Here is an 18,188-nt window from a genome sequence, read left to right as displayed (position 1 = left end):
GCCTGGTGGACGGACATGCCCGGATTAGGGACGTCCGAATCTGAGGAGTTTGTTATAAGTGGAGTCGGCTGTACAAAGTAAGCCCAGCACTATGAGACTACAAGGCACTGATGTGGAAAGATTATACTTTGTACCAAGAGTACATGATGAAAACCAGAGTGTGCAGCTCGGATGGGTTGCTGTCACGGCGAAATTCCGTGATTACACCATTTTAGCGGTGTAGTGCGTACAAGCAGGATTCAAGCACGTCTCTTTCTGCACAACTGCAGCTCAGTTGTACACACTACGCCACTTCCCGCCTCAGATCTGCGCCAAATACGATGTAATCCCAGAATTCCGCCGTGACAGACTCCCATAGTAGAAAAAGCCCCAAGCTGCACACTCTGGTTTTCATGCACTCTTGTTTATACCAGCAAACCATTGTCCATGCCCTGTTTGAACCCATACAAAATCGACCCCTGCAGGGAACAGTTTTCGTTTACAACGGACCATATCTTGTAACCTGTAGGGCCGCATGCAAACCGAGTGCACTCGTAGTCGTACTCAGTGTCATGGACCACACATGCCTATCATGATGTGTTGCTTGTATGGCGTGAGTGCATGCCTGTTGAAAATAACTGTGTCTGTACTGAACTAATTATCCTGCACAATGGTGTTCTCTCTGTATCAGGAGTCGGCTGTGCATGAATCGGGAAAGCTTATCAAAGCACCGAGGTTCACTCGCATGCCTGCCAACCATCCCGATTTGGCCGGGACCGTCCCGAGGGTGGTAATAGGCACCCAATAGTGCATTCATCGCATGCCTCCCATGGGCCCAGCTCAGTACATTTGTACACATGTAGTACAATGCTCATACCTACCGTGAAGTCGCGGATAAAAGCCGTAGGGCTTATAAGCATATAAGCCGCTTTCTGCATCAGGCTTTAATGCAAGCCAGGCTTGTATGCAAACCATGCTTATATGCACCACTGATATTTTTGCCAGGCTTGTATGCACATAGAAGCCAGGCTTCTACGCGCGACAGGCTTATATTATGCATTTGACCCGTTTGATTTTCAGGCTTCTATCCGCGATGTGCTTGTATGCAAACCCGGCTTTTATCCGCGACTTTACGGTACGTATGTCAATGTCCCCATCTCAGGTTTTCAAAGGTTGGCAGGTATATACCGGTACTTGCTCCGGGTTTTTTGCTAGTCTTCCCCGAGCAAACAACAGACCCTCTGTGATCATGTGCAATGATTATGTGCGTTCGGAACTTCCCTTACCTTCAGCCGCAGTAGCATCTAAACTAGTGGCTGCGAGCAGAGCAGCAGCGCTTATGCTCCGTCCGTCTCAGAACTGCCGTAGAATTTTTAGCTCAACCGAGAGCTAGCTAGCGTCCTTATTTGAAGTGCCGACCCGGGGACTGCTCTTTCTCCCAATGAAAGCCAGGCGACACGCCAACAAACTCCATCAGCTGGACAATTGTATATTCAATCATTCTGACAGCTTCCTTTTCCACAAACGTCCTCGCCATGCTAACAAAGAAACAACTTACGGACTAGACACCTTTAGCTTCTTGTCCTCCGCCGCCTGAGCTGCCCGTTCGCAGCAGCGGAATTTCGTACTGCTGTTTACTGTTATAGTTAGGGGCGTGTAACGCAAACCAAGCAGCCATTCTACATTATAGGGTAATCTTGAAGTAACCGTCTTACTACTAAGTTAGTTGAACGAAGATATCGACAAGTTTTCCCACAGAGCTCCTGCTCTGCAATAACTGCAGACAACTACTTCAACTACTTGTTTGTAACTACTTCTTGCACATGACGTGCAAGGCAACCGCTCGCTATGCTGGGAAAGCGAGTCATAAAATACCGGTATTTTACGAATCCCCGTAGTTACTACTGTAAACCATGGTAAACCCGCGACATGGACGTGGACGCAGAGTGCGAGCATTATCATCCCAGTACAGTGCACAGGTGCATGCAGTGTGAATGCACAAGACTCAGGAGACAAGACTCAAGAGTCTCGAAACGCGAATGCAAGGGGTGTGGGGCCCTGTCCGAAGAATCCAGGACTTCCGAGGCACGATTCATAATCTGAGAAAAAAAAAGCCTGAGCGAAGAAGTCTCAGCCCTAAACTTATTACAATGTAATAAGTCATTTACTGCTAATAATTATTATTATTACATCACTACTTCTGCGAGCCATAGCGAGGATGTCGACGAGATGGTCCGGGCTATTCCCGGCGGTAATGGTAATGGTAGCATGATGGACACGACGTACTGTCACTTAGTCTTGCATGCTACATTGATGTGTGCGATGTCCTACAACACAGTACAGCGAGCACAGGCATAATATTATGTTGATTCCTGTGTGAAAAATCCAGCTGAGTTCCTCAGCACGTTGTATGCCTGCAGTGACTACGTGGCTGTGCAAACGCTACATGGACAGTGTACTGTAGTAGCCTTGTGCATGTAGGTGTAACATCACAATAGCGAGAGTTCCCAGATTGCCTAGAGTGCTCACCACCACAAGGAGGGAGCATTACCACAAAGGCAGCCTTTGTAGGTGTAAACATCATTATGAATTTCTTGTCGCACAAGCCAGGTGCTAGCCTGTAACATTCGACCTACTGATACTGCACTGGTATCCACAGTACAGGTACAATGTAGGTCCGAGTCTCTTTCCTGAGGCTTGAAAGTTTCCTCTCCATACTACCCTCTAACATCACAGTTTCCCTTCATTTCAAAAATCTTGTCCGTGGTTTTGCTGTAGATTCATTTCGTTGTCAGCGACTGTCTGTGGTGGTTGCTTGGCATGACTTTCCTGTACGTACTTGGGAGGAGAAGTTCACTGATCGGAGAGGAAAGCTGTGTACTAGTAATCTGTCTAGAATCCTGTTTAAAGGAAGTCACCCCCAGGTGCACAGCACGGACGACAGTGAACATCTCTTCAGAAAACGGTTAACCCAAGGCATCACCGCTTGCTTACCAGGCGGCAACGGTCCGTAGAAGGTTGTGAAGCGTTCTTCAAGCAGTGCCAACGCACCATAGAGAACTACATGACTGTACATGTACATACAATCATGAGTTATGAATCCGTTGATCCCCGAGCTGCAGAGAGTGCTCAATGTCACAGACAGAGCTTGGTACATACTGATAGCAGACTCAGCGGAGGACGTTCAGGTTGGTTGTAACTCTGAGTTTCATGCCGTTAGGCAATCAATCATCAGACAACTGCTATGTACAATAGTTATGATGTTGATACCACTGTCTTGGAATGCACCCATTGTGTACAGAATGGAACGAGTTTATCCAGGTCCAATGACAGTCGGTGATACATTTTACCAGTACAGTCTCGCGTGCCATCATATTGCAATGTTGACTCTCTGCGGCCTTCGCGGCGCGGAAAAAGACAACGCCAATACAGTCATGTACAGTCAACTTCGCTTATAACGACACTCGGCGGGGCATCAGAAAAGTGTCCTTATTCACGAAGTGTCCTTATACCCGAAGTCTCATTATAATTATGTATTACAGTGGAATGGGACTTTGCTCTGGGCATGGAAATTCTGTCGTTATTCGCGAATTGTCGTTATATCCGATGTCGTTATTAGCGAAGTTGACTGTACATGCAATACTCTCAGTCCGTATGCTTCGGACTTACGTGTATCAGTGTTTCAGCTGTACATGTACATGTGCAAGAAACATTCACGAGACTGACTGAATGTATCGACGCGACCAGGGCCATGTGCTGTCTGACATGCTAGCCACTAGTAGCCAGCATCGGTGTCAGACAACGACTTCGTGTTTTTTTCTTGTGTGTGGCATTATTCCTACTAATCCTAGCAAACAATTATTGTAGATCCATCGGCCCTGGACCATGTGGACCATGGCATTGATACACACATAACGCCACTCGGTGTATAATAATTATTATGATTCCTGACATCCTGGAGCCGGTGTCTACGCGGAGCAGGTGGTCGTGTCTGACGTTTCAGGCCGCGCGCTCACGGTCACGCAGCTAGCTCGGCCGACATACATGTACATGTATACATGCATGAGCCATGGTCAGTGGACGTTGATTTGAAATACGTCTGTTACATGTAGTATGTTTCGTCGCTTGCCACATGCGCCTGCCCACCTTGATACATTTCATCATAATTATCATGCCCTGTAGAAGTAGTTGCAGACCATTCGCAGGACTGGACGGTGTGTGCTCGCTGGGAACGAATGCCAACTACGCAATGCCTTAGTCAATGAGTGGGCCCCATGTTCTTGTTCGGCTAACTGGCGTCCCTTTGAACGCGTCTCTCACTGCAAGCCATTGTGGGTGACGTCTCCCTCGAACTGCCCATTATTCCAGACATTATGGGCAGCCATACACGCTAGTACATTCGCCCCAGCAGCTGCCGTATGCGCACGTGTCCAGACGAGACATCAACCACGGAGAGAAGACGACCGAGATGAGTTCAGGCGCCGTGGACAACGCGAACCAGCAAGAGGTAGGCGGTGATACGGTGTGCCACTAGGCATTTGTATTACATTCAGTGCATGGCGTAGAACAGCGGGTTGGCAATGTGAACCGATTCATTCCTATTGTGTATTCATTCCCATGATTACTACCAGTATACCGGTGTGCATACATGGACATGATTGTGTGTGTGCATGCATTGCTAACTTATCCCGACTACAGTGCAAGGGTTCCCATCCGAGAAAGAGTAGATCTACCTTGTGTCCACACACACACATACACACACACACACACACACACACACACACACACACACACACACACACCACACACACACACACACACACACACACACACATATACATACACACACACACACACACACACACACACACACACACACACACACACACACACACACACACACACACACACACACACACACACACACACACACACACATACATACACACTGAGGTCGCCGGTGTATTGTGACGAAGACGAACAGAAGTGGTTCTTCACTGTACAGTAACACTTTGCACAACATCATCGTCATGACTCATGAGTATGATAAACAACTGAGTATGACGGCCGTGCACAATCGCATTGCACTTTGTAGATCTAACTACATGACAATAATTATTGTGCTAAACAAACCATGGCTAGCTAGCAAATTGCCATTTCGACCATGCCAGGTCGGGTCAATGAAGCTCAGGGACACACTGATCCTTATGCACAGATATACAGCATTCCCTCACTAGTGGGACCATTGTTATTAGGCTAGGGCCTGTTTTGGACTTCCCACTCTAAATAAAGAATACAAACAAACAACAAGTACATGTACATATACTTTGAAGTATTATAACTGAATGTTCGGACGTTCCTTCTGCTGCCAAGGAGGAGGAATGGCTGGTGCCATACCAACGCAGCACCATGATGTCCTCCTATGACTTACAGTACCTATGCAGATGTCCAATGACATGACGAGTGAACGTGGTAGTCGCCAGGGAGTTGTACACGACATTAGACAAATCCCCGGTAGTCACAGCCCGCTTGCCAATAGTAATACTACGTCAGAACAATTCCCGGTACATGTAACTCAAGACATTCACCTCTCTGATCATGTAGCTCACAATAGTCATCGTAGTACAGCCTCTTTCTCTCATAATAATAATAATTATTATTATGGAAGAGACAGGTACTAGGTCAGCCTGGTAGTCCACTGGACCCCACACTGCTACAGCTACTCAGTAACTCATAGTAACCCATAGATATGTATCTAATATTGACTGAGTACGAGGTCAATAGGAAATAAAAGCCGAGTAAAAGACCGAGGCGAAGCCGAGGTCTTTTACGAGGTCTTTTATTTCCTATACTGACCAAGTACGAAGTCAATATTAGATTTATCACGACAAACAGTCCGTATTTCAAATTCCAGAACGATAACCTCATGAATCCCGGTTTTATGATTGCACAACCATTGCACCACCACCTACTCATGCAGTGACAATGTTGCACTAGACACCGTTCAACTGCGTAACCCCTAAGCAGTCAAATATAAGCAGTCAATATAGCCCTAACGGCCTAAGGAGTGAAATATGCAGGAATATTTGACTGCTTAGGTATGGCAAAATCTTTGCGAGTCAATACTAAGGGAGTGATAAGCGCGTGTATTCGAACCACTGTAGTCTACTGCCAGCACAGTACAGGTACTCGTATGTGGCTAGCTCTTATCCTGGTTTGGGGCATTCCCGGGTTGAACCCTCTCGGAGGCAGATTACAAGTAGATCTACAAGGGCATAGATCTACGCGTTACATAGATCTACATGCTTTGGGCAAGGACAGGTGGTCATTCGGACTCATTCCTGGCAGCGCCACGCAGCCTCGCGAGTCTGCATTTCCCCCATAGGACACAAAGAGCCGTGCGGCGAACACTCGAGTGACCAGCGCGAACAGCTGTCGACGTGATCCTTGTTGTTGGATAGCTGAACTGCGAACTGACCTTTTGACCTCCAGGTGGATCAGCACCAAAAACAGACAAGGGCACCATTGCATAACGCAAGTTTCTCGGTCAATCGCTACCACTAATTAGTTAGTTAGTTGAGGTTGCCAGAACGCAACGCCAATGGTAATCCGCTAGGCTCTCTTCGTAAATAGTCGCTTTTCCATCACTACCAGAGCTTTTCCAAGGGATGTGGATGTACAGAATGGTAAAGTTCAACTGCTCGCTATACTCCACCCCAACCTGCTCTCACTCTCGACAGGCGGATTCAAAGAACGCATCTCAGGAGAACTCGGTTCTAGCCACCCGGTTACTATAATTATCTACTCAGGTGAAACAAATCGATTGACATTTTTGGACGATTTCCTGCTTGGAGCGGCTTCTTGCCACACTCACATGCCGATACTGATGGTGTCCTGTAATTTCCATAATTGTGTGTGTGTGTGTGTGTGTGTGTGTGTGTGTGTGTGTGTGTGTGTGTGTGCGCGCGTGTGCGTGCGCGTATACGTTGCCTGCGTAGGTTCTCGTTGGCTTGTTCGCAGCGGTTGACGATGGCGATTTCTATGCGGTGAAGAGGTCGCTAGCCACCGCTCCACATCTCGTCAATATACCAAACAAGGTAAGTCCCTCACTCTAATTTCACGTACTCAGGTCAGGGAAAAAGGCGAGTATTGAGCTTTACAACCACGACACGTTAGTAAGCCGCTCTGGTCATGCAACTCTCCCTGCTCAAGTGTAAGGTCAGAAAGGCCAAAGATAAGGGGGTTCGGATGTTGGATTCTTACTAATTTCTTAGCCGCCAGTTGTACTTCATTCCAGTTTCTTGGCTGCTGGTATTTTCCTGATTCAATGTCGAATGTTCGCCGTGCATGTTTGCCCCTGCACTGCAGCATGGCGAAACTCTACTGCACGTAGCAGCTGGCTATGGTCATTTGAAGATCGTTGACTGCCTGTACCGGGCTGGTGCTATTATCGACTGCAAGGATAAGGTAAGGTGACGAGATGAACCGATCAGGGACGAACCTAGGCCTCAGTGATAGGTGAATGGAGGGTCCTAGAGGAGGACAGGCTTGCTCGTAGTGTCCTGTGTTGACTGCAGTGTGTGGAATACCCAAGACTAATGGTGCATGCATCGCATTGGTTGGAATAGACTGGGATTGTTGCAAACTTGAAATGAGCACCTAAAAGTCAGGCTCAGAGGGTACTAGTAATCGGGCATATCCTGAACCTGGTCACCAGCCAACACCAGCACGGTAGCTCTCCTCTTTGTTGACATGCCTATGTGTTGTGTGTGTTGTGTGCGTGCGGTATATGTGCGTGCGCGCGCGTGTGTGTGTGTGTGTGTGTGTGTGCGTGCGTGCGTTTGTGTGCATGATCCAACTGTACGTAGCTGGGCGATGCTCCACTGTACTGGGCAGCACGCTACGGACAACAGGATGTAGTGCAGTACCTGTGCACACGTGGAGCAGCTGTGAACGCACAGGACACAGTAAGCTTTGAGTAGACAGAGAACCAGCCATACCTACTGCATTCACTATTGCCTCAATATTTGCACAGCAGGGGCGTACGTACGTACGTACGTACGGTCAGCCATCTGAAGTACAATTTCCTCGTGCGGGAGTGGTGGCTCACCGCTGAGCCGAAATTTTGGAAATTTAGATCCCAGATCATGTATTTTATTGATTCACGGGGTACCTGGGGCAAAAGGGGTGCGGTCAATACCGTAGTGACCGCACCGTGTCCGACACCCCTGCATAGAAAGAACATTGACAAATGGTCACAGATAGACCTTTCAGCACTTGGGAATTGATCTAGTTGAGGCTCCGGCCTGATCATCCCCTCAGACAGACCCGACGGAACTGGTAGATCTACAGTTGGTCTGGCTATGGCCACCGGACCAGCTCTCAGGCCACCTGGCGTATGTGAATTTTGCAGAGTATGGCCATGTATACCCTCCATATCTCACACACACACACACACACACACACACACACACACACACACACACACACACACACACACACACACACACACACACACACACACACACACACAATTTGAAAGACTATCACGGGTCTGGCGGACCAATGTGTGTGTGTGTGTGTGTGTGTGTGTGTGTGTGCATGCGTGTGTGTGTGTGTGTGTGTGTGTGTGTGTGTGTGTGTGTGTGTGTGTGTGTGTGTGTGTGTGTGTGTGTGTGTGTGTGTGTGTGTGTGTGTGTGTGTGTGTGTGTGTGTGTACATGTCCATATATCCACACTGTTGTTGTACAGGCTGGGGAGACGTCCCTACACGTCACGGCTCGCTATGGTCATCCAGAGGTGCTGGCTCACCTGGTGTCCGTCGGTGGTCTAGTGGACCTGCAGGACAAGGTACAGCTATACCATGCAGGGGCGTAGCTGGTTCCCCTTCGGGGGGGGGGGGGGTGCACGTTCGCATATGTGTAGGATGGCTGGTGCATGTCATTCATGGTCATTATGTGCATGTTGGAACTAGGTCAAACATTTTAGGGGGGGGGGGGACCGTGCCCCATGCTGGTTACACACCTGCCATGTACTCTGCCCCTCCCCGATCCCCTTTGTCTACTCTGCCCCTCCCCGATCCCCTTTGTCTACTCTTCCCTACTCTCCTGTGTACGGAAGTGTCGCCGATGCCGAGACCTCAGGTCAGCGGAGATACTCCAATTTCACCACCACAGCTGCGACTGCAGCCGCCTCTATCATGCAGTGCTGTGTTCTTGAGGCTTGTGGTTTCTCGTAAAATAAACCCAAAAGGCACCAGCGGCTAGCCCTTTCCCAAAGATGCCATAATGTTTCGCAACTTATGCTTTTCGCAACCGTGCCAAAACAAGTGCTAGTTGCTGAAATCGCATCCATTTCTTCAGAAAAAGCTCAAAAGTTGCTAATATCGCAGCCTAGAATTGGAGAGTTCTTGTGCAAAAACCTACAAAAAAAGTTAGCAGAATAGCAGAAGTGCATCGACAGCAAACTCGTAGATCTACACCTCTTCCTGCTGTGAACCACCACTTTACACAGTGCCAGTAGCCTGTTGCATGTATCCTACATGTACATGTACATCATTCCAGTGCAAGGAAAAGTGAACTATTACTTCAGTGCACATTATCACAACTACCGTTGATCTACTGTTTCTCTGAAATCAGTCTGAAGGCAGGCGAGAAATGAGCGAGGACGAGTATGCACTTGTCCGACATGTAGTCGGTGAGTCGGTGACTTGACCTTTTGACCCCATGCCATGGCGCCAACTGCGCTAAGGTTTCGGAAAAGTTGCGAAATAGTTCGCGAAAATGAAGAAAGTTGCGAAAGTTGCGAAGGTTGCGATTTCTTCCTAAACAACGAAAAGTTCCGAAAAAAGTGGCGAGCATCTTTGGGAAAGGGCTACCAGCGGCATTGAGCGAAGCTCAGCCTTACGAATAACAGCTCAGCCCAGCCTTGGACTGTGTTGTGCTGTCCTGGGACAGCCGGTTGCAGTGACAAATTGAAAGAATGGCACGGTTCGCGTGACATTGCAGAACGTGAGACACAAGAAGCAAGAGTATTTTCTTCTGGCTTTGCCTTTCTTACTTCCCCTCGCTTTCTCTCCCCTCCCTCTTCTTTCTTCTTTGTTGTGTATGCCCGTTCAGGATGGCGAGACAACTCTACATTGCGCATGCTGGCACGGCTTCACCGAGATTGTGCGCTGCTTATGTCGTGCAGCGGCCAACATCAACATTCGCAACAGAGTAAGACCGGCGACACCTAAACCTGAACTTGGCTTCTACCAACCTAGTAATGTTGGTAAACCTGCCTTCGATGCATGTCCAGACTATGAAAGCCCGATGCTGAAGCTGCAGCAGACTGTTAGTTGCCTGAAGTGTCCGATCCTGGGAGAGCTTTCTAGTGATCAGCCAACTTGATGCGTATTGACTGTAACGAATGAATCTTTCATGTTGTTGTTTTTTGCAGGAAGAACCGGCATTTAGTTAGAGCAGACTATCAGTGCTGCTGCTTTAATACACTACACTTTGTTCAACTCACTTCTACCATACAGTAAAAATGTTTATGTTTCCGGGATATTGCTGCTGTCAAATATTTGATCTTATACAGAGCTTCAGGAAGCCTCGCCACTGTGACTTAGAAAAAGAAAGCAAATCTATTGGATATGACCATTGTCTTGACCATCCCACCCTTCATTTTTTGCTTTACGCGGTGTGTGTGTGTGTGTGTGTGTATTTTGCAGGAGATGGAGACGCCGCTTCATGTGTCCGCAGTGCGCGGCTATGTGGAGATTGTGCGCCTGCTGGTGGAGAATGATGCGGATATTGATTCGCAGGACAAGGTAGGCGCAGGACTAGAGGCTTACGCACACATTCCTACCTGTGCGGCCTCATGATGCTAGAACAAGCTGACCTGGGACTCTTTCTCGCAGGGCTTGCCTTGTTAGCACTGCATATATTAGCAGCACACAATAGCATTGGCGTGTCCGCATCATTAGCACGAGTCAAATACTGATGCGTTTCCTGGGCTCTGTAATTCGTACCAGCTCTGTAGGTTTTGTGTAAAGAAAAGTCTCTTCTGGCAGCAGCTGCCCAAATGGGTTTAAAACACTCATTTCACTGCCGAGTGCGAACTTCCTCTCATCCTACATACACACCATATTGCCTACAAGATGTGCATGCAAGCTTCCTTTTCTCCTTCGTATTGGACGTTGCACAAATGCCTAATCTTGTATATTCAAGATTTGCGCCGACTGCCCTGAACGCATGTTATTTGTTACGGCCACCACTCAGCGGCTATGATTTCCCGGGGCTGTGGGTGAGCAGGTACTGTACGTCAACAAATATTCGGCCTGTTCATGTTTGGCCGAAGAATTTGTTGCGGGCGAAATTTTGGTCTGCAAAGTTCAGTGTGACAGTGTATACAGGCAGCAGCAGTACAGGCCAAATATGTAATGCGGCCGAAATCGGTTTTAGCCCTGGGAGGCCGAAAATTTGTAGGCCTACAGTATGCAAGTGCACACTGACATGATTATCTGTTGGTGTGTGTGTTTTTGCAGTACGGCTGTCCGGCAGTACACCTAGCTGCTCGACGGAACCACCTGGACATCGTGCAGTACATGGTGCAGGCTGGTTGCAACTTGGATCTCAGAGACAAGGTGAGAGAGAGAGGGAGATGAGGGAGACACAGAGAGATGAGAGGAAAGGGAGAGGGGTCGCCAGGCATGAAACTACAGTGCTGGCAACTGAAATCCGACCCCCTTGGCGGCGCGCCGCGCCGCCAAGGGGGTCGGATTTCAGTTGCCAGCACTGTACAAGTTACAACAAACCGTTCTGATTTTTGTGCTACAAAGCCCTGCCCCTGGGTATTGAGCACTATATGAGCAGTGTAAGTCCAGAGGATGTTGAGCACTGCATGAGTAGTGCTCAACATCCTCCCGCTGTGTTATACAATTACTATGAATAATTGAGCCGTGTCGAGGAAACCTCACAAGATCATATCGGCTAGGTCTCTGAAGAATGCATCCACTACGTGCATGTCCAGTGGTTATCTTTGAAGTGCATGCAATGTGTTCTGCTGCACTGCTCACACACACTCATGTTACTCTATGTGTAATGCTCTCTTCACGTGTGCATTTGTTTCCAGCATGGTGAGACTTGCCTCCATGATGCCTGTCGTGATGGCAGCCTGTCCATCGTGCAGACGCTGTTTGCCAATGGCTGTGATCTCAACGTGCCCAACAAGGTAAGTCAATTTACAATCATGATAATTCTCTCTCTCTCTCTGTCTCTCTCTCTCTCTCTCTTCCAAGCTACAAAGGTCCGTACCCACTCCTAATTCACCCTTTACTGTCTGATTATGATGCATACAAGCCCACGCACTCACCAAACCTGTACCTAGAATTGGATGTAACTTTGGTTTGCATTGGACAATTTCACGATCTTGGGCATCCTGGAAAGGTCTTGACGAGAGGAATGCAATGAGCCCACACTTTCTCAATCTGTGAACCACACAGTCATGTTTCTCTTAGCGCCCATACACACTTCATCAACGCAGTGTGGCGCTTTCCACCTGTTTCTGTATTGCAGCACGGTGTGACGCCACTACAGCTGGCTGCTAAGAACGGTCACTATGAAGTGGTGAGATGCCTGGTCATAGCCGGAGCAGACCTGGAATTGATCAACGAGGTGAGGAACAAGCCAAGGCCCGGGGACATGCTCAGGTCCAGTGTAAATTGTGCGTGGCATGGTCGTGCATTTTTCTCAGCAATCGCCCAGCGTTTGTAGCCTTGAGCATTTTTTGGAGAAGTCCGCATTGATTAGCAATTGGCCTATTGGGCTACACACACATACATGCATTAATATGCATACCAGGATGGGTGATACCGACCCAATGCTGTAGACAGCAAACTGTTTCAGTCACCTAGGCCTCATCAGTATGACTACGAGCCGAAGTACCAGCCATGGCGCAAAGAAGGCACCACGGACATTAAGATAGCTCGCCGCTCTAGCGCCAGAGCATTCCAACTACGAAAAGTAGTGAACGATGCACAGCACATCAACACCGGCTAAAGCAGCCTACCGAAAGAGGTGACAATGATGTGACCAATCCTCTTGAAGGTGTTTTGTTTTCTTTTATTCTCCACAGTCCGGTCACACAGCTGACAAGGTGGCATCCATGGCACACCACACCGAGATAGCTAACCTGCTTTACAATCTTCGGCAGGTAAGCTGGAATTGGCATGATAAGCAAGCACATGTACGGGAAGTCAACAAATATTCGGTGCATATTTTATTGTCGGCTATTTTTGGCCTAATCATATTTGGCCGAAAATGTGTTGCAGCCGAAATTTTGTTTTGCAAGGTTCAGTGTGACAGTGTATTCAGGCAGCAGCAGCACAGGCCGACAATTTGTTGCAGCCGAAATGGGTTTTAGCCCTGGGAGGCCGAAATTTGAATGAGCCGATAATTAGTAGACTTACAGTACACGGCGGTATGGTACAGGCCATTGAATCCACCACAGTTTTAAGTTGACCCACCCAATCAGACATTTTCCAATCTTACGTATATTTTAATATTGTTCTAGAGGAACTATGCCCCCCCCCACCCCCCCCCCCCCCCCCCGTTGTGGCATCCAGTAGCTCATATTTCCCCTGCTCATTAAGTTCATTTGTTTTCGAACTTCCTATCTCACTGTCTCCTCTGTCTCTTCCCTTGCTTCTTCATTCCTCCTACTTTTATATAACACCAACATCACTCCTCCTCCTCCTCCTCCTGCTCCTCAGTCCAACTTCCAGTTTCTTCTCATGCTCTTCCTCCCCCTCCTCCTTTCCTCCTCCCCTCTTCTTCTCGTTCATTCCATTCATCCCGGCGTTGCTCCTTGTCTTTATTTGTCCTGTACTCTCTCAATGGCCTCCACAGGGTAACTTGCGAGATCACTACGTGGACGAGTTAGCCATGAGCGCCGTGCCCATAGACCGTGTGAAGCTCAATGTCTGCGGCATGTCACGCACGGGAAAGTCGGTGCTCATCGACTCCCTGCACACCAGCCTTCTCAAGAGCCTGTTCCGAAAGAAACCGCCGGATGAGTTCAGTGAACACACGCCATTTCGAACACAAGGCATCAACATTAAACCAGTAAGAGATCCATACATGGCTGCGTTCACCGAAAAAAACTCAAGAGCTTCCATTTTTTGGAAAATATCAAAAAGGCATCCTTGAATTTTTGGTTGCAAGTGAGCAAGCAGCGAATGAACTCGAGATTGGAATTGAAGGATATCGTTTTTGACATTTTCACCATCTTAGTTTTATGAAAGCTGAAAGGTTCATTTTTGCTGGATGCAGCCAACAATAGCCTGGGGAAATGTGTGTAGATACAAGTACATGTAGGTACATGTAATACCTTGGTGACTTTACACAACTCTAGGATATGCTTCGTCGGCTAGCGTGAGAAATGGCACTTGAAGTGAGTATGTGTGCGGCAATGTGACAGTTGATATTAAAAAAATCAGCATTTACTCACTTCAGTGTTGTGTAGCAAGTGTGTGTGAGTCAGGATGGCCGAGTGGTCTAAGGCGCTGCGTTCAGGTCGCAGTCTACTTCTGTAGGCGTGGGTTCGAATCCCACTTCTGACATCAAATATTTTTTGGTTATTCTGAGTTCATCATGGAGAGTGCACAGTTTTCACATCTATTGGACATTGCTGTCCCAATAGAATTTCATGTTGACTTCTTCCTTTTTTAATGGTGCAACGCGTGCCATACCCCTATTCTCCAATATCTGTGCAACAGTGCACACATTGCACACACTACCACCCCGTTTGTAAGGATTGGATCGCAGGTTGTCCCCAGTAATGTGTACTTCGAGTATCATGTTGAGCATTCCACCTCAGGCTATGTTTACATGAGGCGTTTCAACCCGGGTTGAGTTCGACCCGGGTCAGATTTCAACCCGCCATGTGCACAAAATGAATGGTGCATTTACATGACGCATTGCGCTTGACCCGGGTTGAAATTTTGCCCCTGGTTGATTTCAACCCTCCCCCCCCCCCCCCCCCCAAGGGGAGGGTTGAAATCAACCCGGGTCAAGAAAATCGTACTAACGTACTTCTGTGCGTATCTCGCGCCAGGTTTGAACAGCCCTGCAGATGCAAATTTCGCGCGAAAGGATTCACGTGACCACACAGGACTGTAGAAGTGGACTTTTGGCGGCATATCAGTATTTGACCCGGGTCAACTGTCTTCATGTAAACGCTCACCTCTTTTGTCTATCGTACAGACTTTCAACCCGGGCTGAACTCGCCCCGGGTTGAAATTTCTCATGTAAACACAGCCTAAAAAGCCCACCACTGCCAGGGCATCATGCACTGCACTGTAATTATAGTGGTTTTCAAAAAATGTCCTCACCTGAACCTGCGCCAACAGTGATGAACTCCAGGGATTTTGCCATGACAGAGAGTTTCATGTCAGAAACCAGGACCGTCGGAGGCAGTTTTTGATTGGTCCGGTAGTTTCAGTGCCGTTCATACAGTTTGTGTATGATATGGCGGGTACACACACTCTCCATAGTAGGAAACATGTGTCAGTGGCCAAAAAGTTGATCCGGTAATAACCTGAACAACCGCACCGGTTCCGACAGGCCTGGAAGCCCATGCAAACATGTCAGAAGCAATTCTACTACTCCCTGGCTCATGTACTCATACTGAAATTAAAAGATCTTTTCCATAAACTGAAGACCATTAAAAAAAGAAGTCAACATGAAATGCTATTGGTACAGCAACGTCCAATAGATGTGGAGACTGTGCACTCCGTGGTGAACTCAGAAAAACCAAAAAAATAATTGATGTCAGAAGTGGGATTCGAACCCACGCCTACAGAAGTAGACTGCGACCTGAACGCAGCGCCTTAGACCACTCGGCCATCCTGACTCACACATGAGTTTGTCCCGGTTGGAGTGATTTCCCTCGTGATTCTGGCCTGACCTGCCTTGCATTTTTGGATTGGTCGATTCCGCTCAGACTATTTTCCAAAGTGCATTAGCTTCCAAGAGCGTACGACTCTAGGTCCCCTTTCGATGGGGTCCACCGATGGCGTTGTACGTTCCCAGCTCGTTTTAGTGACCACTGGAGTTGAAACCTAGCACTCCCTCCTAACAACCCATTCAGCATATGTGAATCATCAGCACGATCATGGTAGATATTTGGACTGCGTGCACGCTGGCTTTCGTTGAACGTAGTATGAATCGTACTTGGAACCCGTCATGTTAGTTTTCCATGTCGGAGACCCTGTATGCAGAGTTGCACACTCCTGGGAGCTGATTTACGCTAGCTATTGTGTACAACACAAAATGGATCTCTGCCGGTCAGCGTCTCAGGCGAACTGCAGCATAATTATAGCACCACCATAGATTCCATGATGAGTGTGCATGAGATAGGCCACAGCATCATACCTGTTGGGAAATTCTCCGGGAGTGAACATGACAAAGGATGTCGGCATACGAGAGAGCTTGGAAGCTCAGGGCCCTACGCTATGCTTTTTTTGCCTTCATGACCTAGACAAAAAAAGCATAGGGATGTTATAAATTCTTATAAGTTTATACTTTTTGTTTTTAGACATAACCTAGGATTCGAACCCGCACTATCGCCCTGCATGCATCCCCCAATGCACTTCGCATACATACTAATTCTTCCAAGTTGCTTCACGTTATCATCTTGTATTTGAAAGCCCTATTATATTATGCATTGTGGCCAGCCGTCTTTGATTGTACGGTACGGGACAGGTACGGGACAGGTACGGTCGAGGGTAATATGACACCGTCTAACGCCTTGATGACGGCAAAAAATGAAAAGGGATGTTATAAATTTTTAAATTCTCCTATTTTTTCAGGCAATACTTGGGATTCGAACCCGCACTATCGCCCTACATGCATTCCCCCATACACTTCGCATTCATACTCATTCTTCCAAGTTGCTTCACGTTATGATCTTGCGTTTGAAAGCCCTATTTGAATATTGCGGCCAGCTGTATGTGGCCAGCTGTGTTTGATGGTACGGCACGGTACGGGGACAGATACGGGATAGCGCCAGGCGTGACACAAACACACAAACAAACAAACAAACACCAAATTAAAGCTGTGTGGACCCTGGCTAGCGCCAGACGTTACTGAAGTAAGGTCTTCTGCATAGCTACGGGAATTAAAACTATTTTCCTGCTTGTTTTCGACTCCAGGTGACTATTGCTGGTGCAGGTAACTTCAGTCTGTGGGAGTTCAGCGGCAGCAAGTCCTACTACCCGGTTCACGAGTACTTCTTCGGTTTCGGTAACGCCATCTTCCTGGTGCTGTTCAGCCTGCGTGATGCCCACGAGACACAACTAGAGCAGGTACAGTCAGTTTAGGCCGCTCTCTGTGATTTGTTGTTGTTGTTGTTGTTGTTGTTGTTGTTGTTTATTTTACTTCACCAAATGAACAGGCAGAGATGCCTTCTCACCTGCCCATAGGACAGGTTCTCACAGAATGATGAAAGGGATGATATGCACGGGAAAACAAGAAATGATAATATTATAAGACAGAAAGGACCAAAAGAAGAAAAGGAAAAAATTAGATGAAGACAATTTCATGGAGTCAGAAATAGAAAAACAATCATTTCATGGAGCTCCATGTACATCAGTCTATGCACAGTGGAGTCACCACGTAAAACGGTACATGTATGCTGTGCTCGGTGAAAATCTACCCTGTTCGTTCTTCCGCTCTCCGCTCTCCGGTCTCCGGTCTCCGCTCTCCGCTCTCCGGTGCCCGACAGCACTGCACAGTGCATTTCACCTGAACCACATGTCAGGTGCTTCACATACGGTGTATCAAAGGATGCTGGTATGCTCAGGGATAGTGGTGTCTGAATGCATCACCAAGCAGCCCGGCTAGCTCAGTCGGTAGAGCATGAGACTCTTAATCTCAGGGTCGTGGGTTCGAGCCCCACGTTGGGTGCTCTCTTTTTTGTCCATTTTGCCATGGGTGCACTAGTAGTAGTAGTAGAAGAATTTATTATTTTACTAGGGAACTCCCAACAGGCGTTGCCTTTTTACTGGGAACCCTAGGAATGACTTGGTGCTTGTGACAAATGCAGAAAGGGGCTTAGCTTGACGACATCCAGGTGGAAGCATGTTCCATCTGTCTGCTGCCAAAAATGAAGCATTCAGGCCGCAACGAGACGTAGCTCTGGGTAGGTTCAGAGCAGCTGAAGCTT

At 47.9% G+C, this 18,188-nt stretch overlaps 1 protein-coding gene, 1 long non-coding RNA gene and 3 other non-coding genes across 5 annotated transcripts in view; 3 read left to right on the top strand and 2 right to left on the bottom strand.

The window, feature by feature from the left end:
• LOC135819487 (uncharacterized) overlaps nt 1–1,761 on the bottom strand; it is a 4,842-nt gene extending 3,081 nt beyond the window's left edge. Inside the window, exon 1 of the long non-coding RNA XR_010553924.1 lies at nt 1,266–1,761. This is a non-coding gene — a long non-coding RNA (uncharacterized LOC135819487). The remainder of the gene's footprint in view (nt 1–1,265) is intronic.
• Nucleotides 1,762–3,946: 2,185 nt separating this feature from the next.
• LOC135819486 (death-associated protein kinase 1-like) overlaps nt 3,947–18,188 on the top strand; it is a 34,843-nt gene continuing 20,601 nt past the window's right edge. The window contains exons 1-13 of the mRNA XM_065332705.1: nt 3,947–4,486; nt 6,978–7,076; nt 7,348–7,446; nt 7,848–7,946; nt 8,730–8,828; nt 10,097–10,195; nt 10,693–10,791; nt 11,509–11,607; nt 12,096–12,194; nt 12,539–12,637; nt 13,098–13,175; nt 13,871–14,086; nt 17,176–17,328. Of these exons, the coding sequence (XP_065188777.1) occupies nt 4,448–4,486; nt 6,978–7,076; nt 7,348–7,446; nt 7,848–7,946; nt 8,730–8,828; nt 10,097–10,195; nt 10,693–10,791; nt 11,509–11,607; nt 12,096–12,194; nt 12,539–12,637; nt 13,098–13,175; nt 13,871–14,086; nt 17,176–17,328 (1,377 nt within the window). The 5' untranslated portion in view covers nt 3,947–4,447. The remainder of the gene's footprint in view (nt 4,487–6,977; nt 7,077–7,347; nt 7,447–7,847; nt 7,947–8,729; nt 8,829–10,096; nt 10,196–10,692; nt 10,792–11,508; nt 11,608–12,095; nt 12,195–12,538; nt 12,638–13,097; nt 13,176–13,870; nt 14,087–17,175; nt 17,329–18,188) is intronic.
• Trnal-cag (transfer RNA leucine (anticodon CAG)) lies at nt 14,500–14,583 on the top strand. The gene has a single exon. It is a non-coding gene; the product is annotated as a tRNA-Leu (tRNA).
• Nucleotides 15,792–15,875, bottom strand: Trnal-cag (transfer RNA leucine (anticodon CAG)). Its single transcript has one exon. It is a non-coding gene; the product is annotated as a tRNA-Leu (tRNA).
• Trnak-cuu (transfer RNA lysine (anticodon CUU)) lies at nt 17,857–17,929 on the top strand. Its single transcript has one exon. It is a non-coding gene; the product is annotated as a tRNA-Lys (tRNA).

The sequence above is a fragment of the Sycon ciliatum genome, chromosome 6 (genome assembly GCF_964019385.1).
Source record: "Sycon ciliatum chromosome 6, ocSycCili1.1, whole genome shotgun sequence".
NCBI classification, from domain to species: domain Eukaryota; kingdom Metazoa; phylum Porifera; class Calcarea; order Leucosolenida; family Sycettidae; genus Sycon; species Sycon ciliatum.
The sequence above is the reverse complement of the archived record's forward strand: the minus strand, read 5'-3'. Positions and strand labels throughout refer to the sequence as shown.